A 26,068-nucleotide genomic window follows, 5' to 3' on the forward strand; every position below is an offset into this window, starting at 1 on the left:
CCAGTGCTATTTTCTTCATATAAGGACACAGAAGGTTTTGTTTAAAAAGTGGGTATTGAGGGAAAGCAGTATGTGCCCATGTTCTGGTTTAGGATTCTCCAAACTTGGATATTCATAGGAAAATTTCTTCAGAGTACTATGATTACAACAGATAAGATGGAAATTACTACTGAGATCCTGAAAACGCTGCCTTATTTTTTTCAGATGAAAACATTAGCAAATCACTGATGCCCTAATTTCTACAAACTACTTTGTACAGGCAGCCTGCACAAATAAAGGTTACTTATAATATGCAATCAGCTCATACACGGAAGATTTTATAAAGCCAGGGGTGTGGCTTAAATAATTTGTTAAAATAAAACATTCAGTGTAACTATCGCTGAACTGTTAGTTTAATTGATAGTTCTAGTGCCAATGGTTCAAGCCACTGTTTCCTTGTAATACATTGCTAAGATGGACCAGAGAAAGACATTGCAGCAGTAACTTGCTTACATATTTCCAATCCAAGTATTTTGTATACTGCAATACACAATCCGAGCTTCATACTTACAAGCACCAACTGATGCCCCAGTAATCTCATTGTTCTCAGTTATAGGAAGGCATGCAGAACACTTCATTTCAATATATGGAAATTGCCTGTATATCAGTTTTATAACATGGAGTACAAGCAAGTGGAGATACTTTGGGGGCTAAGCATATGTTTACAATGAGGAAGCTCCATAGGAGTGGGAACTCTACCCCACTGCTATAATCGTTTGTATATGTGAATGCATTTTCTTTATCCCTTTATCCATAATGCATCAGCTGTTTAGTGTTACAGCAGAACTCATTTTGCCACCCTTGGAGAGTGCAAGTGCAAGGAGAAAATCTTCCTTTTACTAGTCATAGATTACCTGTATTTTGCCAATGAGTTCAACACTCTCTATCAAGATTACTACATCATTAACTGCTTTAATGCACAGTTGTTGACTGTCATTCTGTTGATAAATCTAGATTCAAAATAGCTGGTCAGAAAGCAATTCAAGATACGTTAAATCTAAATTGCTTGGTCATTTTCTAAATGATAATATGTTGTGTATAAAACACAGAAGTGACAACAATCTTGTACGTGGGTTCATTTCACAAATGGAAATTCAAGAGTATGTCAATGTCTACATGGACAAATTGTTTTAATACAGACCTACCAACATCTATACCTAGGACCTAAGGCCATTTCCTGCTCACTGGAACTTACTCAGAGGCACATTACAACTCTTGTCAGACATGCCACAGTGAATCCTATGTCTAAAAGAAATAAACAGACTTGCATTTTTGTGTGTAAATTATGTGGCTAAACACAACCATTACATAAAAATATGTGGCATGATTCAGTCCACTGCTGGTGCAGTACCTGTGTGTGAAGGATTCCCACAGGATCAACAGAGAAGTCCAAGAGGTGCTCCTAGATCCACTTATGTCACATGGCTCAGATAGCTTCTGCGACACAAAGTGTTTTTCATCTACTTAAGACTGTTATGGCAGCTGCAGTCTCATTCTAGACAGGAATAGCATGACCATACCCTGGTAGCCTCTAGGATTAGCTTGGAAAACTAATATGGCTTGGAAAACTCCAACCCACCAACATCCTGTGACGTCAGGTGTACAGCAGATACAGCCACAGCTGCGAAACAACAATCAGGAGTGTTATAGTGCACTCCTAACTGCTCCTCTTCAAGCAAGGCCTTCATTCAGCACCTTTTAAATTTGGCGCAAAATAAAAGCTCTGTGGGATTGATTCCACTTGGGAGCTCCTAACTGCACTCAACTCCTGCCCCAAGCTGGACTTGTTTTTGGTGCCAAACAGAAGACCTGCCGTATTTTCATTAGGGAAAGCTGAGCAAGCCTCCCATTTTTGCAACTGAAGCATTAATGTTCCTTTGCAGTCCAGCCAGGGCTAGAAAGGAATAATCAGAGGCACACTTTGATTAGACTCCCAATTATTCCCACTGACAAGCGGGCTAGATCTAATTTGCCATCCCTGAGCTATTGTAATGAACTGTATGTGTGCCTGCCTTTGAAGATTCCTTGGAATCTGCAACTGGCTCAAAATATTCCTATTAACTGGGATCCATCCTCACAGGTAATTAAAGAATACTGGTTTCTAGTCCATTTCCAAGTACAATTCAAAGTGCTGATGCTTACCTTTAAAGGCTTACATAGCTTAAGACTTGGGTACCAGAAGTAAGGCCCACCTCCATGTCACCGTGTCCATTATTGGAGGTCATCTCTGGAAGTACTCCTCCAGGCATCCTTATCATCAGAAACAAGTGGATGGCAACTAAAGAAACTGCCTACTTGATGTTGCATGTAAAATTCCCTTTCCAGGGAGGCTTGTCTGATGCACACATTGCTATTTTTTTCAGCACCAAGCACAGACATGTATTCTCCCATGTTTTAAGTTCAATTGCTTTTAGTTGCAGCTATGCATATCACAATTCTGGGTTTTGTATTTTTATCCTGTCATTTATATATATTGTGAATCATGCTGGAAATGTGGCTGAAGCATAACGTAAAACCCTGACATAAATAAACAGGAGCGCTATTGGATCTACAGGAATCCTTTGTCCATAGATACGGCACCAGTGAATTGATCATGGCCTCAATTTCCAATTTCCATCTGCATGCATCCAGAGCAATGCACTTGGAAGCAACAAAATGGGAAAAGGGAAAATGAAGTGCTTCTACCAAATGCTGTTAGATTACTGACAGTAAAAGCTTGGTACATGTTTCCTGGAAGGAATTTTGGGGAAAGACTTGAAGCTGCTATATGCTTGTAGTTAATGATTCAACGCAATTCTAGACAGTTATCAGATTTACCATGAATGTTGTTTCTCAGTTTAAGTCTGCAAAGCACAAAGAGGGTAATAAGTGACAATTTTTCTGAATAGTAAAACTCCAGGAAATGTCCGCATGCATACTGACAAGACAGTGCATCACACTAACTAAAAAAAAACTATACATCTGAGATCTGCGTAGAAAGCAATTTCTAGGCAATAAGAAATGAACAAATCTAAACTGAAGAGTTCTCAAATCAGACTATGCATGTGCAATAAAATCTATTTTCAAGCCTATTCTAATGCAAGATGTTTAAACATCAGCCCACTCCCCCACACCAAATACTCACCATTTGTAGAATGGCACCATATAAGCGAAGAAGAACTGTGCGTGGTTCATCTGCAACAGTCTCCATGGTATCAGGTAATGAGCACTGGAACAGCATGTTGCTGAGGCCTCCCCTAAGAAGGAAAGTATTATGAGTTACACATATGAACACTTGCACTTCTCACATGACTGAAGTTCAGATTCCAATACCCTGAATTAGACAACTGGACATGAAAGAGCTATTCTACCCAGCCTAACTTTCTATTTTTTCAGCACTGACTATATTATGTCTACATCTATATTCCACATTTCCTCCATGCTTCTCCCACTCCCCATTTCATCTACACAACAACCCTCTGAGGTAGAGTTACTTCATGGCAGAGTACGGATGTAAACCCTGGTCTTCCAAGGTTCTACTCCTAACACTAACTTTATTAATACATAGCTTGAATTTCATTCCCAAATCTGTATTTAAATATAAGAAGAATTAGGAAGAAATTTATGTTTACTAGTACTTTGCATTTATGTCTCCAAAGCCACTGTTTAAGGTAGAACAGCTAATAAATAATTTTGGACAATGGTAAGGATCATAATGTGAGACTAGAGGCAAAGCATGTTTGTTAGATTATTTATAACAATGAGTTCTCTACAATGATAAAATGCTACCGTATATAAGAGTGCTGAGCTTATAAAGTGTATTTTCATATATCCTGCACTTCTAAGACATTCACTCAAGGCACTATACATTGAGTTATCTGATTTTATCACAACACCACCATGAGGTATACAATACTGAGGTATAGTGAATGGGCTGACCACAATTAGTCCTTCTCAGTACAGTGGTACCCCGCAAGACGAATGCCTCGCAAGACTGAAAACCCGCAAGACGAAAGGGTTTTCTGTTTCGGAGGCACTTCGCAAGACGAATTTCCCTATGGGCTTGCTTCGCAAGACGAAAGCCCATAGGGAAATCTCCGGGGACCTGTTTTAAATTGCTGGCGGTCGGGAGCAAAGACTTTCGCCCACAGCCGGCCTTCAGAAGAGGTCCTGGACCTCTTCTGAAGGCCGGCGGGGGGCAAAAGTCTTTGCTCCCCCCGCCTGCCTTCCCGGGACAGCGGAGACTTCTCCGCTGCCCCGGGCGATCTTAAAATGCTGGCGGGCGGGAGCGAAGCGTTCGCTGCCGACCCCCAGCATTTTAAAATCTCCCCGGGACAGCAGAGAAGTCCCGCCCCGCTCGGGATGGCGGCGCAGAGCTGTCTGCCGTGCCGGGATCAGCGCGGGCTCTGCACGACCATCGGGAGCCGGGGGAGAAGCCCGCCCCGCTCCAGATGGCCGCGCAAAGCTGTCTGCCGTCCGGGGACTGCAGGCACATCTGCGCCTCCATCCCAAGCGGGGCGCTAAGTCCCGCCCCGCTCGGGATGGCGGCGCAGAGCTGTCTGCCCTGCCGGGACTGCCATCCCGAGCGGGGCAGGAGCCTCCATAGGCGTGCGTCACCTCTCCAGCCGGGGGAGGGTCGCAGGGGGCTGCTTTAGCCCCCCGCGCGCTCTCCCAGCTGGAGAGGTGACGTGCGCCTATGGAGGCTCCTGCCATAGGCGCGTGTCACCTCTCCAGCCGGGGGAGGGTCGCAGGGGGCTGCTTTAGCCCCCCCCGCGCGCTCTCCCAGCTGGAGAGGTGACGTGCGCCTATGGAGGCTCCTGCCATAGGCGCGTGTCACCTCTCCAGCCGGGGGAGGGTCGCAGGGGGCTGCTTTAGCCCCCCCCCGCGCGCTCTCCCAGCTGGAGAGGTGACCCGCGCCTATGGAGGCTCCTGCCATAGGCGCACGTCACCTCTCCAGCCGGGGGAGGGTCGCAGGGGGCTGCTTTAGCCCCCCGCGCGCTCTCCCAGCTGGAGAGGTGACCCGCGCCTATGGAGGCTCCTGCCATAGGCGCACGTCACCTCTCCAGCCGGACCTCTTCTGAAGCAAGGGGCTGGGCGGAGATAGGCGCTTGTCACCTCTCCAGCCGGGGGAGGATCGCAAGGGGCTGGGGGGAGATAGCGATCTCCCCCCAGCCCCTTGCTTCAGAACGGGGGAAGCGGGAAGCGAAGCGCTTCGCTTCCCCCGGACGTCTTTTGCAGCTGTTCCGAAGTGGGGAGGGGGGGCGGGGACAGCAGCCCCAGCCGCCCCACTTCGGAAAGCTGTTCCGAAGTGGGGCGGGGGGGCGGGGAACCTGCCCCAGCCGCCCCACTTCGGAAAGCTGTTCCGAAGTGGGGAGGGGGGGCGGGGACACCTTCTGAAGGCGGGCAGGGGGCGAAAGTCTTTGTCCCCCCTGCCTGCCTTCCCAGGGGCTTTTAAATCGCCCCGGACAGCGGAGAAGTCCTCCGCTGTCCGGGGCGATTTTAAAATGCCGCCCGCCAGCATTTTAAGATCGCCCCGGACAGCGGAGAAGTCCTCCGCTGTCCCAGGGTTTTTTTAAAATGCTGGGGGTGGGAAGAAAAGCCCTTGTCCCCCCCCCCAGCCTTCAGAAGAGGTCCGGGGACAGACTGTCCCCGGACCTGGTCTGAAGGCGGTTTCCCTAGGAACGCATTAATTGATTTTCAATGCATTCCTATGGGAAACCGTGCATCGCAAGACGAAAAAACCGCAAGACGAAGAGACTTGCGGAACGAATTAATTTCGTCTTGCGAGGCACCACTGTAAAGTTAAGCAGTCCACATTTTTCCCTATAATGACGATTGATATTCACATCAGCCTTGAGGGAACATCTATTTTATCTGCTTCCTTAAAACAGTTAATGGGTTGGGCATGGCTCCTACCTTACTGACTGGTTTTGGAAAGATGAGAAGGGGTGCAATGCATTAGTGATGCATTGCCCCTTTCCTCACCCACCCACTCCACCCCAGTCCGAAATGAGTTTTTGGACTGGTGAAGTCATCTGGGTGTTGGGCCCTGTTCAGTCCAGGATGTATTCTACTCTGAGAACAGGTGGAGGTGAAGAAAAGCTGGGATGACTACCTCTTGGAACAAAGTGGCATAGCACATTCTTCCTCGCAGTGCAAATGTGGTGCACAGCAGCATTTGAGGCCCTAGCAACAAGGTGCTGAAGGAGAAGTTGCAAGCTGCTTGACTGTAGTGCAGAGAATGCAAGAGAAACTACCTCCCACCTCATTAAAAGCCTCTAGTGTGCTCTTAAAATTTCACATATCATCATCTAGGAGAGCAATAAAACATATCCTTATTAAGAACTAATTCTATGTTTTAAGTTCAAAAAGCTAGCCTAATTCATCCAGTTATTGTAAAACCAAAGGCATTTAAAGCAGGAGTATGAAAAGTGAAAACTGCTGTGCTATGGTGGAACTTCATGGACATTTCTGAAAGCTCAGAAGATAGAATATAGTTATAGACGGCTGGGGTGTGTATTTGACCAATGAGTGCTGTAATGGAGTTAATTTGGTACTTTAAGATATTCTGCCATTGGTTCAGCTTAACCCCTTAGTCTTTATTCCTAACTGACAATCTACATAAGGGCAATACCAAGGGCAAAGTCACAAAATGGCTGCTACCAGAGGTGTGGCCTAATACAAAATGACTACCATCTCCAAAAGAGCAGAAAAAGGAGACACACAGGAACAAAACTTGTTCCAATTAGGAAAAATCCATTCAAATTTTTTTGGTAAACAAAAAATGTTTGAAAAACTTCCTTTTCCACACAATTTTAAGTCTTGGTTGTTATGCTGCGTGTCGCTATACATTAGAGCTAGAAAATAAAATATAACTGAATCCAGGAATAATTTTCAATTGCTACAGTCAGCCATACAGAGGCATAGTTAGAAATACAAACGCATATTATCTTTATTGAATTAAAAAAGGAAAAAAACACAGAAAATGAATTAAATAAATCACCAGAGTTGTAGTTGAGCAATACTGGCCCAAACTAGTGTAACGTTTGAGGCTGAATATCACCTACAAGCTTCTCAAAATTTTTATATTTTGTACGATGAGAAGATAATGCTCTCCAGTCCCCAAGCAATTTGAGAACAATCCCACTCCCCCCCCCCCACAACAGCAACTTGGGAACAACCAGGGGAAATCTTATAATTATTATGGGTTGTAATAAACTTTTACTCAGAGTAGACCAATTGAAATTAATGGCCATGACTAATTTAGGTCATTACCTCAACTCACATCTTTTTTTAAAGTCTCTGAAGGAGCTGCCTGCTCCATGTAGCTGATAGGCAGCAAAACAAAATAAGCAGAGCAGCAAATGGGTGGACTCAAGGACTAGAAAATAAGACAGAAGCAGGAAAGGTGCACCCATGTGTAGGGGGAAATAGTAATTATTTAGGACCCCAGGGACTCCTACTGCCTTGTGTCCAGACAACTCACTGATTGGCTAAAAAATGACAGGGAGTAGGCGGACTCATTTCACAGAAATTGCTTAGAATGATAGCTGCACACTTTGCTTCATTACTTTCTTTCTAGGAGGGCTAGAGACTTACTTTTTAAAAAGAAAGCTTCGAATCTGAGGCCCTTGCCATGGACACTATTGTGGGTGCCTCCAACATGCACCGATTCTATAATGTGTTCATTTCATGTACATAGAAGCCCACCTTTCTCCCAAATTGGGTGGCACCATATAAATAAAATATTATTCTTAAGTGATGCCTCTTGAAGCTTATGCTTTACTACGTTAATTTCAACTGTCAAAGTGCAATTGTCATGACAAACTACAAAGGGTGAAGCAATTCAAGGCACAACTCCTTTGATACGCAGTTATAAAGGAATGTTCCACTAGGGTATCTGCTCTGTGTAAGAGGAAGGGTTGCAGCTCAGTGCCTGCTTTACAAGATGAGATCTCAAGATTCAATCCCTGGCATTTCCAGGAAGGGAAAAGAACCTGCTTTAAACCCCCTAGACTAGAGCATCAATGCCAGACAGTGCTGACAATATGGAATTAGATGGGCCAATGGTCCAACTTGATATAAAAGCAGCTTCCTGTGATGCCCCCTGCTTAGCATTCATTCTTTCTAAATTTAAGAGAGATTACTAAACAGAAGAATGCAGATAGTTTTGCACATAGCTTTGACACCACCCGCTTCTTATTTAAGAGGCAGGCAGGACCATCCCTCATCTGAGGGGCACATTAGTGATGTGCTCCTCTACACAATGTATAGCTAACAAGGCTCCTCTCACACACAACTTCAGCAATGCTGCCTGTGTGTTGAACAGGGCTGCCCTGTGGGAACTGTGGCAGGCAGAACTTTCTCTTTCCTGAAGAAGAAAGAGAAAGAACTCTAGCTTGCAATCCCCAACAGACCAGCTGATGATGATGTAGCCTTGCTTCTAAGCAAGTCTAAAAGAGGGGAATTTCCTGGCTGAAGTTCTCAAGTACTAGAAGAAACTTAAACCAATTCATATTGATGCAATTTGCTACTCATTTATTTCATAAATGGACTGGGCTGCCAACACATCTATTTGTTGGGGGAGGGGAACCTTCAGCAAGAATGTGCCTATGCAAAGCATCTGCTGCCTTATTCGTTTTAATAAAGCACCAGTTGAAACCAAGGAACCTTACAGTTGCTTGTGCTGCTGAAGTAGTAGCAGCTCTAAATCTGAAAGCAAACCCTGTTGTGCACTTCCATTCAGGAGGAAAAGCACACCATCATAACTGGTTTATGAAGCTAAATGAAGAAATGTGTATGAAGCTAAATGAACAAACATTTGAGATAGGCAGCATTTGCTAGTTTGGATTATTTTTCCTAGAGGCAGAATAGTCCAATTTAATAATTAAACCACAAAAAGCTACTCTCGATCTGTGTCTAGAGCATCAAATTACACAAAGATACTACAACAGAAAGGAGTACAGTACCAGAAACTACTCTCTGCCAAGTTAGCCCATCTTTCTACTAGCCTATGACTATCTTTGGAGTTATTCCCTACTCCTAATCTTTTACAAGAAACCCAATACTGAAGTGCAGCTGGGGCACTTTTTCTTCAATTGCAAAGAAAAGCCCTTGATTTTCTATCACTAAGAACCTACACGGAGAATACTCAAGCTATATACCAGAAAAAGATGACAAAGCAGCAGAAAGTAAAAACTTTCGACCAGCACTTTAAGGATGAACTGCATGCTATATTGAAAAACCTGACCTCTCTTTCTGTGAGAGAAAAGCAGCTTGAGTAGGGGAAGGTTCGGACCAGAAAACAGGTACGTGCACCCACTCTTTCAACAGTTTTCTGTGTTTACCCTAACAAACCTATAGTACAGTGGTGCCTCGCAAGACGAAAATAATCCGTTCTGTGATTCTCTTCATCTAGCGGTTTTTTCGTCTTGCGAAGCAAGCCCATTGATAGATTGGCGGATTAGCGCTATTAGCGGCTTATCTGCTGATTGGATCAGCTGATAAGCAGCTTAGCGGCTTAGAAAAAGGGGGGAAAGGGAAAAAAAACCGCAGGAACTCGCAAGACATTGTCGTCTTGCGAAGCAAGCCCATAGGAAATTTGTCTTGCGAAGCACCTCCAAAACGGAAAACTCTTTCGTCTAGCGAGTTTTCCGTCTTGCGAGGCATTCGTCTTGCGGGGCACCACTGTACCAGAAAAACAGGTAGGCGAAATTAAGCACCTCCCTCCACAACACACTTCTTTATTCTTCAGGTACAAGTGAAAGTTTACAGTAGCAGAAAAACAATGCTTTAGCACCTCAAACAAAACCTTATAGAAGAAACCTAAATTTGTCTTTAGTCATGCCCACATTTTAAACATTTGGAGGATGTGAAGGGTCTTCAGTGCGGCACTTGCACCTATGTATGCACCCACAGAAGCCTTCCCTGGCACACACAAGGTCCTCCCCCCGCAACTGCTAAAATTAGGGTTGAAAGAAGGATCTATTGTTAGATAGATCTAACAACTGCTTCTCTGGTTTTCAAATGTGCCTAAAGGCCCCATAAGGTTTACAACCCCCAAGACTTGGTTACTCCAGAACAGCCTTCAACAAGCTGTTGCCCTCCCGATATTTTCAACTACAACTCCCATCAGACCAAGCTAGAATTGGCAAAGGCTGCTCCAGAAGTGCAGGGTTTCCCCCCCACTCCGGTATGAGGCTCCACACAAAGATAAGTAGCAAGGAACTATTCCCAAGTGTTGGGGGGGGTGTTTTTTGCAAGAGTAAAGTCTTTATTGCAGGCATGTGAGATGGAAGAGATACTGAAGGGGGAAAACCGTGTGGGTCTATTCTCAGTTGCAGCTTAAGCAGACTTGCTCAGAAACAAAGCACTGCCGATGCTGAGGATCATGGCTCAACAGATAGGCAGCAGTCCCAGATTACCGTAATTTTCGTTCCATAACACGCAGTTTTTTGCTCCTAGAAAGTAAGGGAAAATGCCTGTGCGTGTTACGGAGCGAATGCACTCGACCGGAGCCATGGCTGCCGTCAGTCAAGCAAAGCGGAGCCGCTTGCAGGGCTTTGCACGGCTCTAGCTTTGCTTGCTTTACAGCCAGGAGGAGGGGGAGGAGCTGAGGAGGAGGGAGGGAAGGAGAGCCATGGCAGCAAAGCGGGCAGCAGCCGCTTACACGCGAGGAGGGACAGACGGGAGCCATAGCAAGCCGGGAGAAGGCAGGCAGTTCAAAGCCAGCAGGCGCTTTTAAAGTAGCCGGTAACAGCTGCTGCAGCCTCAGCTAGCAAAGGTCCCAGCGCTCACTAAACGGAGCAATGAGGCTGCAGAGGGACAGGAGGGCTTGGATCAGGAAGGATAATGTTTAAGCAACCAGCAGCAAAAAAAAACCCAAAACCAACCTGGAGCTCTGAGCCACCAGCGCAGTGAAAACCAGGAAGTAAAAGAAAAGGCTATCCCCCCGCTTCTCAGCTGTTTTCAGGCAGGATAGATTTGAGCATTGTCTGGGTCCTAGTGCCCCTACTGCTTTTTGTGCTCCATTCTATTGCTGCTGGTGGCTGCTTATCACTCAAACTGAACCTGATACCAGTAGCCACCTGTACAAACAAAGTAGAAGGCTGCAAGGAGGAGAGCTTTTACACAGCTAATGGCAAATCCCCTGCAATCCAAGTCCTCCTCACTTGCTCAAATCTATTCTGCCTCAAAACAAGGAGCAGAAGAAAAAGGCTGCAAACTGTTAAATGGAAAAAACCCCAGGCACAGGGCAAATACCTTAAGTATACCTTTAAAGCAACAGTGCTCTTTCCCTCCCTGCTCAGCTCGCAGAAAAGCTGCTTCTCCACCCACCCCACGTGTGCTCCTAATCCCTTGAGTGCTTTTCCTTCCCTCCCCACTTAAAACGTGGTTACAAAGCACGGATCCACATGGATCCTCAGGATTTTTGCACTGGGTCACCCCAAACTCACCATCAGATCACATGTCTGTGGCCACAGCATGAACCACAAAAATCATACATCTACTGTTTCATTTAGAATATTTTTTCCTTGTTTTCCTCCTCTAAAAATTACGTGCGTGTTATGGTCAGGTGCGTGTTATAGAGCGAAAAATACGGTACTTTAAATACAGCTATATCAGTATCTAAAAGAATTGTATTCTTATGTATTTATACAGTATATAACCCATAGAAAAGTAAAGATATCCTAGAAGCTGGTTTCTGGTTTTGATACCAAAAGGGGAGCAGTATGCACCCATCTTTTTCATCCATGTTTTGATAGAACAAGACCACTTCTCAAAGTTAACTAAAAATGGGTTATTTGGATAGTTTTAGTATATTTGAAGCAAATTTAATCACAATTCCTGATTGTTCCTAGAACATATTCAGGCTGCAATCCAATACACATTTCCCTAGGAGGAAATCACATTAAATTCAATTGGACTTACTTCTGAGTAGGCATGTATTAGATTGTACACTAACATAATGTTTATACAAAATAGGGATTCAGATGAGTTTTATAAATGGCAGCTCCAAGAATAGATACAATGCTGCAAAGATTATTAACGTTCAACAGCAGGAACTGCATGCTAAAAGTTGCAAACAGTTGTGTGTTTAAGAAAGTGTCTATTTTAAATAAACTATAGAGATATTAAAGCTACATTCCTAAGCACACTTAAAAGGAAATTTAAATTCCACTAAGTTCAGTAGTATTCCATATTTCTAAGTCAACATACAGTATTTAGAATTGGGCTGTAATAATGTTCAACACTATTATATTGTGACCTCTTGGGTTACATTATGACCTCTTTTACACACCAGTGTGATTCTGCCAAATGCCCTTAAAATATACAAGTAGTCCAGCTACTTGTGAACATTCTGCAACTATGGCTTTTAGAGTTCAGATTAACTATTAAAATTCTAAACATGTTAAATGGGGAAATGCTATATGTATATGTATTCCAATGGATTTGTTCTAGTTTTTCAAAATTAATGTTACTTGTCCATGGATCTGGGATAAAGGACAGGACAAATATTTTAAACAAAGCATTTTAAATAAAAAATTACAAGGCAATAAATCCCTCTCTGACGTATCTGGTATGAGTATTAACTGTTGGGCATTCTAGGAAAATTAAAGTGATTAGAAAAGGTTTTTGTTTTACTTCTTTTCTTCAGAGGCAATTATACAAAATCTTTTAAAAAAATCCATTTCTGATTACTTACCCATACTATACCCAAGCCAGTTATCTACTCATTGCTGGCATTGAGAGTCAGAGCAAGGCACCTGATACTACAGTAACTTGTTGCCAAAAAATGACTCATACTGCTGAGCAGTCTCATTCAAAAAAAATAACAGGGTAGAATACACATTTCATTGTTCAGAAACCATCTTACAAGTTACGTTTGACTCACATTTTTAAAATATTGCCTTAAACTTTTCATCACCTCTGAAGCTTTTTTTAATGGTACATTCCCATTTAATGGCTACTAGACAATCAGTGAAGTCAACTTAGTAGTGTATTTAAAGAGTTTTTAAAAAATGGATTTTCCTTTCGGACTATGGGCTAATGTAAGCAAACAAAAACCTCCAGGAATATCATCAGCTCAAATCATAGAACACAAGAAATTCCTGTATAGAAATCAATTCAAAATAGTAAAGTGAATAAATCAAACTTGTGAAGTGCAACACATTTTTGGCACAAACATACATATCTATTTAGCCACACATGTAGTGGAATTCATTTAATTTCCTAGATCAGGGTTTCACAAACTTGAGCTTCCAGATGTTTTTGGACTACAATCCCCATCATCCCTGACCACTGCTCCTGCTAGCTAGGGGTGATGGGAGTTGTAGTTCAGCAGCAGCTGGAGACCAAAGATTGGGAAACTCTGTCCTAGATGAAAGTAACTTCTGAGTTCAACAAAACAGCTCAAGGCTTAACAGAGACAACATCTTTATCACTGTGGGATGGCTTGAAAGATGTATGCACACCCTACTCTTGCTTGTGGTCAAAAAATCTGTCTCATACTATACTACAGAGAGATAAAAGATGTGCTCCCAAAAGTTAATGGACGTCCACACATTACTTTCTATTCTTATCCCATTTGTGTCAAAGGTTCTGAAGAGTACATAATGGCACAATTCACTAGCTATGGTTAAAGAAGATGAACTGTGGGGTTCAGTTCATAAATTATCCAGTAAACTGGGGGGGGGGGGGAGAGGAAACAAACTATGTCTTAAAATGGGCTTGTTAACCATAAGCTTTGCCAACTGTATATGGTTGTGATGTATGAATTCACAGTTGGGGCTACTGCTCTATCTCCATAGGAGTGCAAAAGAGAAACAAAAGCAGTCAAGCAACTCTAGACTACAATATTCCTATATATTTTTAAGCCAGAACTATTGTTAGGATTCTAAACCATGGTTAGTGCAAACAATGGCCTAGGAAGGTATCAGGAATGAGTCAATCATTCATCTAACTAATTTTATCTATTGAGATACTGTACCTTCAAATGTTCTCACACAGAAGGCAACACTATGTTTACAATATACAGAAACATCTCTAGATACATATAGGCACCGACAGGTCCTTGGCAGCAGTGAAGCTGCCATCTCCCCAAAACATAGGTCTCCTTCTGCCCTTCCATTACTCTTGGGAGGTCAGTGGCGTGCCCTTGGTAGAAAATGACAGTACCACCATATGGACAATGGTTTCCCTGTAACATTTCAGTGCGTATAGATCCGATATGAAGCCTTAATGACTCCCCTCCATAACGTCGTTATCAGTAAGACTGTGGGGAGACAAAAGGTGCCAGGTCCGACAAGAGCCGACAGCCCCACCCCTTCCCCTCATTTCAGGTTTGAAGGGGCCGCATCGTCATGGAACAACCCTCTCTTGGAAACCTGATGCCAGATGTGGTTGCTTCGTGGCGACGAGAAGGCACTCTGTACACGCTCAGAGACACACAGCGCTTAATCTCATTCACCCTAGAAGGCCGATCCCTTGATGTTCCCCCACCCCACCACCCCCACCCGTATGTGGCTGACCTGATGGGCGTGATGCGCAGCTGATCTTCCCGCAACCCCCGCCACGCCCCCCGCAGGAACTCCCTGCACCAAAAATACGCCTTGCGGCGGGTGCGGGGGTCGGGCTGCTCCTCCGCCGGCGGGGAGGGAGGGGTCGGCGGCGTCGGCGGCAAGGCGAGGGGCTGCTGCTTGGCTTCGGCCTCGGCGTGAGAGGAAGGCGGCAGCGGCGGCGACGAGGGAGACTGGGTGAGGGCGGGCAAGACCGGGCCCTGGGCGCACCCCAGCAGGAGCCCCAGCGGGGAAGGGTCGGCCTCGCCGCCGTTACAGAACTTGGTCTTCATGGCCGACGAGCGAGAGGAGAGCGAGCTCGGGAGGCAGAAGGAACAACGGTAACGCCACACGCACACACAGGAAAAGCTCCGCTGCGCACCTCCAGCCTTCGAGCCCCGCAGACGGTATGCGGCGCGCGGCGTTCGCGAGGGTTCTTATAGCCGCTCGCACGCCGACCTCGTGCGCGCGTTCACCTCGCGCTCATCAGCCTTGCCCCCTCCCACCCGCTCGCATCCGCACCACCAACCCCCCCCCCCCGCCGTCCCCTCTCTCTCTCTTCCTCTCTATTGATTGGCTGCGTGCCTGAGCCAACCGCAAGGTTGCGGCCGCGCCTCTCCCTGATTGGTCCAGAGGGAAGACGCGGCGCGGGAAGTCTATTGGCTGCCTTCCCCGTTGCTCTGGTTATCCGGCGCTGCCTAGGCTCTTGCGCGTATCCCTGTGATACGCATAGGCTGAAATGCAGAGGAGAGAACCTTGGGGTTGTGGGGGAGGGGAAGGAGGGAGCAAGGTGGCGGCTGCTCTCCCCGCTTCCTCCCTCCTGCCCCTCTCGGCGCGCACAAAAGGAGTGGCGGCTGTGCCCAGACTCCCTCCCTCCCCCACCCACCCACCCCGCGAGCCCAGCCTGCAGCTCTTCCTCCGCTTTCCATCTTCCAGCGGTTCTCTGCACGCTCTCGCCGCCAGTTGTGTATTCCCCCTCGCACACACCGCACTTCTTTATTTCCACTCCCTTGTTTGTATTGTAGACTCCATTTTCTTTTCTTGATCCATTCGGCCAGCCTCCTCCCATTCCCCGCGCACGTGGACCAGGGGTGATTTTATTCAGGATTCACATCTTAAACTGAACCTAAATAAAAGTAATCGGAAGCGGAGGCAGGTGGGATGGGTATGAACATGCACCGCATCATTGGAGGAAACGCAAGAAGACAGAGTAGGCTTCCCTTCCCCTCCCCCTCCTCGATGTGGTTCAGGGTATCAACATCTCCGCCGGGGCTGCAAAGACGACGCAATTCTGCCGCATTCCGTTCGGTATTTAATCTTTGCGGCATTGTTTGTCGCGAGATTGGCGGCAACAAAGTCTCCTCTGAAGGCGACGGCGGTGCCACCGCTCCGAGTAGTCGGCAGCAGTGCAAAACTGAAGCATTTCATTTTGGACGCTTGAGTGCTACGCACCAACAATTTAGGGAAAATGGGGAGGGGGAAGGTTGCCGCTCACTTTAGCATCTGGAAAGTTAACGGCTGAAAAAAAGTCCCAAGTGCTGACTCATAGTGTAATGAATTGAACGTAATGTGACATCAGTGATTAGGGGAAATGGATGGTTTTGTTTATTATCCTTAAGTCCACTCCCTTCTGCAATAAAAGAATCCCCTCAGGTTGGGATTCATTTTGATTCTCCCTAGAACGGGCAATTTCTTGGCGTGGTGACATCATAATCATGTGATGCCACATACCAGTGTGTCAGCTTTGCAGGTTGTGAAAGAGCCTCTTTTGTCATAAAGGAATAAGCACAGAAGCTACATTTCAAACCCACAAATCACAATAAGCTCTTCAAATCTTGAGTCTGTGCTGCTGCTGCATTTAGCCTAAAAAAATGCCCCCTCCCCCTTTTAATTCATCCACATAAGAGCTAAATGAAAACAAGAATCCCAAAAATCAGGATCCCTCACCCTCATGTATCTATGTCATCTTGGATGCAATCCTCTTTCCTTGTCCACATAACAAAAGGTTTGTTGTTGCTCAACTAACAGAAGAAGGATGGGCTTCCTGGAGTAATAACTATGATGTATGTTTGCTCAAGAGGTCTGACTAGTTTTGGGGTGGAGGTTCTTTCTTAAAATACTGTACAATATTTTAATCTAGCGTGTCTCAGTAATGGTCTGCTGGAACCAGAATCTGTGCTCTCCTTCTATTTCTTCTTTAAGGCCCAGAAGCTGCTTCACACATTATTTGTTTCCTGCAGAAGAGTACAAAGTATGATTTAAAATGTCAGGATCTGCTGTCATTGGAGGAAGCAGGCTGGGTCAAATGGATAATCTTTATGCTACATAGAATTTCTCTACTGAGTTCAGATAGACAGATAGATATTCAGAGGTTTGTAGAATAATAATAATAATAATAATAATAATAATAATAATAATAATAATTTATTATTTATACCCCGCCCATCTGGCTGGGCCTCCCCAGCCACTCTGGGCGGCTTCCATAGAAACCAAAAATACAATAAAATATCACACATTAAAAACTTCCCTGAACAGGGCTGCCTTAAGATGTCTTCTGAATGTCAGGTAGTTGTTTATCGCTTTGACATCTGCTGGAAGGGCGTTCCACAGGGCGGGCACCACTACCGAGAAGGCCCTCTGTCTGGTTCCCTGTAGCTTTGCTTCTCGCAATGAGGGAACCGCCAGAAGGCCCTCGGCGCTGGACCTCAGCGTCCGGGCAGAATGATGGGGAATGATGGCCGTTTAGGGCTTTAAAGGTCAGCACCAACACTTTGAATTGTGCTCGGAAACGTACTGGGAGCCAATGTAGGTCTTTCAAGACCGGTGTTATATGGTCCCGGCGGCCGCCCCCAGTCACCAGTCTAGCTGCCACATTCTGGATTAGTTGTAGTTTCCGAGTCACCTTCAAAGGTAGCCCCACGTAGAGCGCATTGCAGTAGTCCAAGCGGGAGATAACCAGAGCATGCACCAATCTGGTGAGACAGTCCGCAGGCAGATAGGGTCTCAGCCTACGTACCAGATGGAGCTGGTAAACAGCTGCCCTGGACACAGATTTGACCTGTGCCTCCATGGACAGCTGTGAGTCCAAAATGACTCCCAGGCTGCGCACCTGGTCCTTCAGGAGCACAGTTACCCCATTCAGGACCAGGGAATCCTCCACACCTGCCCGCCTCCTGTCCCCCAAAAACAGTACTTCTGTCTTGTCAGGATTCAACCTCAATCTGTTAGCCGCCATACATCTTCCAACCGCCTCCAGACACTCACGCAGGACCTTCACCGCCTTCACTGGTTCTGATTTAAAAGAGAGGTAGAGCTGGGTATCATCTGCATACTGATGAACACCCAGCCCAAACCTCCTGATGATCTCTCCCAGCGGCTGCATGTAAATGTTGAAAAGCATGGGGGAGAGGACAGAACCCTGAGGCACCCCACAAGTGAGAGCCCAGGGGTCTGAACACTCATCCCCCCCCCACTTTCTGAACACAGCCCAGGAGGAAGGAGTGGAACCACTGTATGACAGTGCCCCCAGCTCCCAGCCCCTCAAGACGGTCCAGAAGGATGTTATGGTCGATGGTATCAAACGCCGCTGAGAGATCCAGCAGAACTAGGAAACAGCTCTCACCTTTGTCCCTAGCCTGCCGGAGATCATCAACCAGTGCGACCAAGGCAGTTTCACTATGATGCCATTATTTTCCAAAAGTATAGCATGGCTCTTTAGTGTGGATTTCAGATAACAGTGCAGGGAGCAAAGGGCTACACCTGTCCTAGGTACAGCAAGTCATGAGATAAAAAGCTTAGATGGCACCAATCCCAGAAAACTAAACTCTGTTCCCTGGCAACACTGACTATGGCTATGATTATGTAAGAAGTGACTCAATATATGTTACAGCATATTGGTTTCCATCAACTTCATGGACTTACTGACTTGGATTGAAGCAGTTTTCTTATTGCCTCAGATGTTCTTTGCCAGCTCACTGGAGTATGAAAAAATTAACTTCCTGTTACTATGGATGCTAAATTTGCTAGGGTTGTTTTTAAGGTGAAAGGTCAAAATGTACAAACCACAATGGAACTGCTGATGCATGCTAGAAATGTTTCATAGGTGAACACTGTTCAGATTCAGCAGTGTTGCTGGATTCTGGTAGTGCTGGAAGAATTTTGGTTGGTTGAAAACACACCCAGCCTTCCAGCCAAAAAGGCTTCCAAGATGGCTTACAATGACAGCTGAGATTACATCTTCAAACAATGACATAATAATATAAGAAAGAGCACAGCAAGCACAGAGCAGAGACATCAAACCAACAGACACAGCAGAAAGGAAATAACTATGTCCCTATGTACCCACCAATTTCAAAACTCTTCAAAGGCCCCAAATATCATTTACATAAAGCATTACTCCATGTGGTCAGTTTGCTTTTAATGCAAATACTGGGTTTTCTTTGAGCAGAATTCAAGTGCAAGGAAAAGGTGGGGGGCAGGGGAACCCATCTCCAGCATAATAGAACTTTGTTCAGTAGTGAAACACTCAGTGAATAGTGTGAATGCCTAGCACCATTGGTCCATTAAGCTCAGTGATGTCTGCACGAACTGGCAGCAAGGGTTTCAAAAGGGGACATTCCCAGTTCTGTCTGAGGATGCTGGGGACTGAAACAGAGATCTTCTGCACTCAAAGCAGATGCTCCAGTGTCCCTTGGGCCCTTTTTGCTTCTCCCTATTCCAAGGCTTCCCTCAGCTTCCTGCTACACACACACACACACACACACACACACACACACACACATACCGCCTTTCATAGCCTGAAGCTGAACTGTGAGGTAGCATATGGCTGCCACACACATCTCCCTCATAACACCTAAGGGTTTCCCTTGCTCCCAGAAGTTGTGGTCAGTGAAGTGTGCTGGTGATGTGCTTGGCATGAGGAAGTCACAATATGCATCTTCATTAGACATCCCTGGGAAGACCTCTCCCATGGTGGCTAGTTTGGGTCTACTCTTTCAAGGAGCAGTTTAGAAAATAAAAATGTTATTCATTACTTTCTATGTTTGACACAAAAAAATAAAGATAATATATTCCATCATGGCAGGCATAAAATATTTTGCTGGTAGGGGTGTAGTGATACCTGTGGCTTACTTTCTGATGGGTCTGTACTACACTGAAAAATGGCAGCAAGGGCAAAAGGTGCTCTGAAAGGTTTCTAAAAGTGCAATTAATATAATTTATGGACAGTCCCATTAGCGACTGAATATTACAGCTCTCCCAATTCCTAGCTGAAATTTAATGGATCATTATGTTTTGCTGGGTAAAACATCTGGTTGATTTGATACGACGTATTCCCCCTGTTTTTCTTTCTTCTTTGCCAAAGTGAAAGCTCCTGAACCTTGAAGAAAACACAAGAAACACAGCAGGCATTTTATTCCTTGGTAACAGCAAGCGGCAGACAGACTATTGCTTGTTCTCGTCAACAGGTAAGTCCTAATGCAAAGAAACTTGAATTGTTCCAAGATTGGGACTTGCTGTTTATACTCAAATTTGCTATTACAGCAAATTTTGCAATTTTGCTATTGCATCAGATATAAGTGGTTCCCCAATTTTGGTTGTTTCATAAAACTCATACATCGTGTGATTGTAAAAAACCTCAAAGCAGTCTACAATAAGATAAAACAAGAAAATCAAGGAAAAAATTACAACTACTGTGGAAAACGGGCTGCTGGAATAGATAACCCAATATGGTGCCATCCAGATGCTGTGGACTACAACTACCATCAGCTGCAGCCCACATTGACTATGCTCAGGGATAACAGGAGTTGTGGTTCACGTGTGAAGAGACCACATTGGCTAGTCCTTAGGTAGGCCTTTCGTTTGATCCAGAAGAGCTCTTAAGTTCTTATGTTGACCAAGAAGTACATCACTGCATAACTGAGGTGGATGTAGTTAGTCTCCAGTTCCAAAACCTGTGAACATACCAACAAATTCAGATGGCACAATCAAAGTGGATTTTGCCCTCTTGCACAACAAACCCACTTCCAAAAATGAAAGGGTCAGGAAAATGCACCGGAAACTGTGGCAATAACAGTTGTCTGACTTGACGGTGGATAACCGCCAAACAAATCAGAATGAATGCTCAGTAACTAGCAGCTGCGGCGTACCTCCCCCTGCAAACTTTGTGCAAGCAAGCCAGGATAAATTTTCAATAAACAGGTCATTCGGAAGTGATCTTGATGACCTTTTTTTAAAAAACAAGTTTGTATTGGTTTTTAAATAGATACAAAAACAAGAAGCGTTAAACATTTACCCAGCAGTACATCTAATGGTGTCTGTTCTATTCTCTGACTTTAAACATAATCTCACACATTCAGTAGTCAAACACATTAACTAATATAATCTCTCCACTGTGAAGACTGAGCACTTGGTACAACAAAGTCTTGATTTTGCTCGTTAACATGGTTCAAGAAAAGGGTTCAGGTTTCCTGAAAGGTGTCTCTTTTGGTCATGCATTTGATCACTCTCCTATGTAGAGTGACCAGGGAAGAACTTTAGTCTTTCACATTTCAGCAGCATCCTGTGCAAGGCCAAAATTCAGCCCCCACCCTTGCCTTCATTTCTGCTCAATTCACTATGTCATAGTTGCAGTGCTCCACAGCGCCCCCTAGGCTTGGCACCCAGTGTTGTGGAACTAGTCACACTGCCCTAAATCCATCTCTGTAGTGTAGTGAGAACCTCAGACATTGCGGTATCCAGATATTATTTCCCCTATGTTCAAGGCTATTTCAAACTGGTTATTCTTCTGTTGTGCTGTTGCTAGTCGTGCTGCAATTAGTAAAAAGCCGACTAGTTCTCTGTACTGTAAGCTGGAGCCAAAGTCTATGTCTAGTGTTAGTAGGGCTAAGGCAGGATTTGGAGAGAGGTTGGTTTGTAATTATGGATATGATTTTTAAAAAAGCATCGGGGCATTCCCATCAAACATGAACAATTGAACCCAGTTTTCCACAACCCTTCCAACATAAAGGGGAGAGGGAGGGATTGATTTTAGCAAGTCTGACAAGTCCAGTGGCAGTGCAAGATTACATTCAGCAAGGTCTTCTGTAAGTGCGCAGAGATGGTTTTAGGGGTGGGGAATAGTCCACATACCCTCTCATTTGCGTTCTTCAGTTGAGTGGTCAATTTCTGGTTCCCATACTATTTGGAGGCCTCCAGCATCCCCTACTGTATGATCTAATATATTGCTGTATATTAGGGAAGCATATAACCCTTCAGGTCATATGCTGGCCTGTTGCATAAGGATTCCAACAAGGTAAGTGTGCCTAGGCCCTCTCCCCTGCACCCCAGGGTGGAAGCAACCCATGGAGCCAGAGTCCCATTTAGAAAAGTCCTTGAGATGAAACCGTTCAATGTACAGGGCTGGATTTAAAGTACTACCTCAATCCACTGCTAGCTGGGTCTAGCTGTTCCTGTGGATATGGTAGATGGAAACATCCTCACACACTTCCTGAACATATATGGAATGCTGCCCCCAATGAGGCCTGCCTGGAGCCTACATTAACATCTCTCTAGCACAAGGATGAGCTCACCTGCTTTGAGTTGCTATGTTGTTTTTAGTACAGTATTACTTTATGAAGGATTTGGTGGTACTTTATGATGCTGAGTAACTGCAGGCTGTTTATATTTTAATTTTTTGTATGCTTTTCAATTTGTTGTCAGTTGGCTAGGGACTGCAGTGTTTTTGGTGACTGACAAATTGAAATCATCATCATCACCATAATGAGGGATATCACTTCAACTGTTTATACTAGTCGGAGTAAATCAATTTTAATAGTTTGCTCGAATAACAGGTTTGCTCTTCAAAGACAAAATGGTTGGTATAGTCAATTGCTCCCTCTGCTTGGCGTGTTTGATAAAAAGGTGCGTGCAGTAATTCTGACTCAGAAGTATTTGTATTTGTTCAGTTTTATGAGGACCAAGCTTATCTTGCACCTAGAGGCATAAGAACTTCTATGAGCAAATATTTGGACCAGCTTCTGTGTCAGCCAGTCTACTTGGTTCATTCCTAATCACAGGCTAGGGGGGAAACCAGTTTAAGACAGGGGTTGGGAAACACCTTCAATAGACAGTGAGATTATTGTAAGAACAGTTTGCTACGTGTAGAGGTCACTAAGTTGCAAAAGGCTTAAGGGGGTCATGGCAATCCAGGGCGGTATTGCTATGCTGGGCCTACACAATTAAAGGCATAGGAGAAGCTGCAATATGGAGTCACTAATTGCTAAACTTCTAACAAAGAATCAGGCATGTGTTTTTACATTGGGCTAATTAGAATGAATGTGTAGGATACAATTCAGGTATTATATCTGAAGTCTTCTCCCATTAACACAAATTCAAGAAACTATAACAATCCTTGAACAAATTTTGATTATCCTAACTTCTTTCTTTATATCTCCCTGCATCACCTCCATAAACCTATGCCAATGGAACCTTACATTTTGGATTTCCCCAGGCCAATTCCATTAATGAGATTGTACTTTACCAGAGCAATTTGTAATTTAATAGTTCAGTTCTTATTTGCTTGCATTTTGCTGTGTAGTAAAATGTCATTGTTGGGACTTGGTACTGAAAGACATGACTAGGCCAAAAAAAGACTGTCCTGATAATTTATTGCTTCAGCAACAACGAAAACACTCTGCATCCCCCTAATCATTATCAGAACAGAACCCCGAGGTAAGCTTGCCCTCAGATCTTCTCTCTGATGAACGATTCACACGGGTCTCACACGATGTGACTTTCCTCAGCTCCTTCTCACTTGTTACCTTGTGACTTGTTTACAATATTTACAATTACAAGAACTAGTGCGTATGGGGCGACCACACTTGCTTTCTACCTCATTAATTAAGCCTAAAAATGAATAATATTTATCTACCTAAAAACAGATAATATCAGCTTATGGAGTAAGGAAATCAAGTATAAAAATTATGAAGACAATCCTACAAAATATAGATATAAACAAATTGTGGTATTCTAACCATTTCACTTCTCACCATTGCACTTTGATAATATTGTGAACCTGATGAACTTACAGATGCGGCCTGGCATTTATTAACCAGATATCTGAGAATCCAAATGAGTAACGTGGGAGTTGTTGCAACATAACTCCCGTATAAATCACCATTAGGCTTTAGGCAAATATTGGCTTAAGCTAGAGACGGAACCACTGCTCTTAGCATGCACTGCCTTACATATCGCCTCTCTTTATGCTTAAGCAAACTGAACAGCAACAGTCCCTTCAGGCTGTACTCATGGGCACCAGCAGAGTCAATTGCTGCTGAATACGGCAGGCGGAGTCCAGAGAGAAAATCCTGGTAAAGTTTGCAAAACAAGCTGAACAGAACAGTGTATACTACCTGAGCAGGAAAAAACAAAAGGGTTTTGCCCTTCTGGTTGTTGGTGCGAGGAAAAAAATGGGTATAAAAAGGAGTACTTGTGGATGCCAAGATCCAAGTTTGGGGTAAGTTCTCTTTGATGAGAGAACCCCAGCAGAGATTTAAAATCACAAAATATGCAGCAAAGTAAAGTGTGGAAATACAGGCTTGTTAGACCTTTAAAAGATGACCTTGAGGGTTCCCAAACTTCCCTCTTTCCCCAGCATAGAAAAAGACCACATACAGTACAGTGTGGTACCTTGGTTCTCAAACACCTTGGTTCCCAATGCCGAAAACCAGCCCCAGTGGCAAAGCTCTAGTACTGCCAGTATTTATTTCATAAAATTTATAAAGTGCTTGATTGTAAAACAAAACAAAACCTCCAGACCTCCAGACTGGGTTTTGAACCCTGAAGGACCAGGTGCGCAGCCTGGGAGTCATTTTGGACTCACAGCTGCCCATGGAGGCGCAGGTCAATTCTGTATCCAGGGCAGCTGTCTACCAACTCCACCTGGTACGCAGGCTGAGACCCTACCTGCCCGTGGACTGTCTCGCCAGAGTGGTGCATGCTCTGGTTATCTCCCGCTTTGACTACTGCAATGTGCTTATGTGGGGCTACCTTTGAAGGTGACCCAGAAACTACAACTAATCCAGAATGCGGCAGCTAGACTGGTGACTGGGGGCGGCCGCCGAGACCACATAACACTGGACTTGAAAGACCTACATTCACTCCCAGTACGTTTCCGAGCACAATTCAAAGTGCTGGTGTTGACATTTAAAGCCCTAAACGGCCTCGGCCCAGTATACCTGAAGGAGCGTCTCCACTCCCATCGTTCTGCCCGGACACTGAGGTCCAGCGCCGAGGGCCTTCTGGAGGTTCCCTCATTCCCGCTACAGGGAACCAGGCAGAGGGCCTTCTCGGTAGTGGCGCCCGCCCTTTGGAACGCCCTCCCAACAGATGTCAAAGCGATAAACAACTACCTGACATTCAGAAGACATCTTAAGGCAGCCCTGTTCAGGGAAGTTTTTAATGTGTGATATTTTAGTGTATTTTGGTTTCTGTGGAAGCCGCCCAGAGTGGCTGGGGAAACCCAGCCAGATGGGCGGGGTACAAATAAATTATTATTATTATTATTATTATTATTATTATTATTATTATTATTATTATTAAACCCCCTCATTCTCTCAAGAGCAGTACACACAAGGGAAAAAGAAGACATATAACACAGACAACAACATAGCTCCCAGGGCTGGAGGCTTGCAGAGAGCACTGATAGGCCTCCTGAAACAAGGATTCAAGACCCATTCAGAAAGAAAAACAATCTCTTTCTTGACAAAAAGCCACAGAAACCATTTGGGAAGCAGGAGGTATAAATACAGACCCCACCAGACCGAAGGCAAAGAAGACTCGAGTGAGAAATTGTATGGATTTTAGTCTTTGCGTCAACCTCTTGGTTCTGGGTGGACATGCTACTGCCCGATCACAGCTAAGGGCTCAGTCCATATAAGAACTGGCTCTCATATATTAATCTACCTCACAAAGTTGTTGGATAATATGTTCCTCCAAATGCCCCTGAGGGTGGGATACAAGTGTAAGCAACAAATACGTGAATTTTATTTCTAGCAAGTTCCACATGAAAACAAGAGGCTCTTCACACAGCCCACCTCCCTTTTCCTACCTAGCTTGCTGGACAGAGCTGTGCTGCATTTTCTAGTGGCACCAACAGACCAAACGATGGTCCTCGTGACATCTGTGGAGCAGCAAGCAACAGTAAATGTATATGGGTGGGCTGGTGAGCATCCAATGTAGATGGAGGCTGGTTCATGCAGGTAGATGACCAGGACCAAAGCCCTGTTTGGGATGAAATGGCTACTGCTATCGCAAATGTCTACTGCTATCCCAAAGTTGGGGGGAATTGTCTTCTGTGTGCTCCACTCACCTTGATGCACTTACAAGGAGAATGCACCTTGTTCAGCACAGCTGTAATGCTTGTGTTGCCACCAAGAATTTGGAAAACTTGGGTTGTTTAAAAGGAGAACAAAGAAGAAACAGACATTAAGAATATAGTAACCAAACTCCTGCAG

General features: G+C 44.8%; 1 protein-coding gene and 2 long non-coding RNA genes across 3 annotated transcripts in view; 2 read left to right on the forward strand and 1 right to left on the reverse strand.

Annotated features, from left to right (window-relative positions):
* CHKA (choline kinase alpha) overlaps positions 1-15,083 on the reverse strand; it is a 31,354-nt gene extending 16,271 nt beyond the window's left edge. The window contains exons 1-2 of the mRNA XM_082192388.1: positions 14,550-15,083; positions 3,164-3,275 (exon numbers count right to left, since the gene is read on the reverse strand). Coding sequence (XP_082048514.1) covers positions 3,164-3,275; positions 14,550-14,869 — 432 coding nt within the window. The 5' untranslated portion in view covers positions 14,870-15,083. The remainder of the gene's footprint in view (positions 1-3,163; positions 3,276-14,549) is intronic.
* Positions 1-26,068, forward strand: part of LOC309514987 — a 265,808-nt gene that overhangs the window by 87,835 nt on the left and 151,905 nt on the right. The window lies entirely within an intron of this gene.
* On the forward strand, positions 15,475-19,002 carry LOC309514978. The gene is made up of 2 exons (XR_014212221.1): positions 15,475-16,643; positions 18,694-19,002. It is a non-coding gene; the product is annotated as an uncharacterized lncRNA (long non-coding RNA).

Source organism: Podarcis vaucheri (genome assembly GCF_965113315.1).
Source record: "Podarcis vaucheri genome assembly, chromosome: 1".
Lineage (NCBI taxonomy): Eukaryota > Metazoa > Chordata > Lepidosauria > Squamata > Lacertidae > Podarcis > Podarcis vaucheri.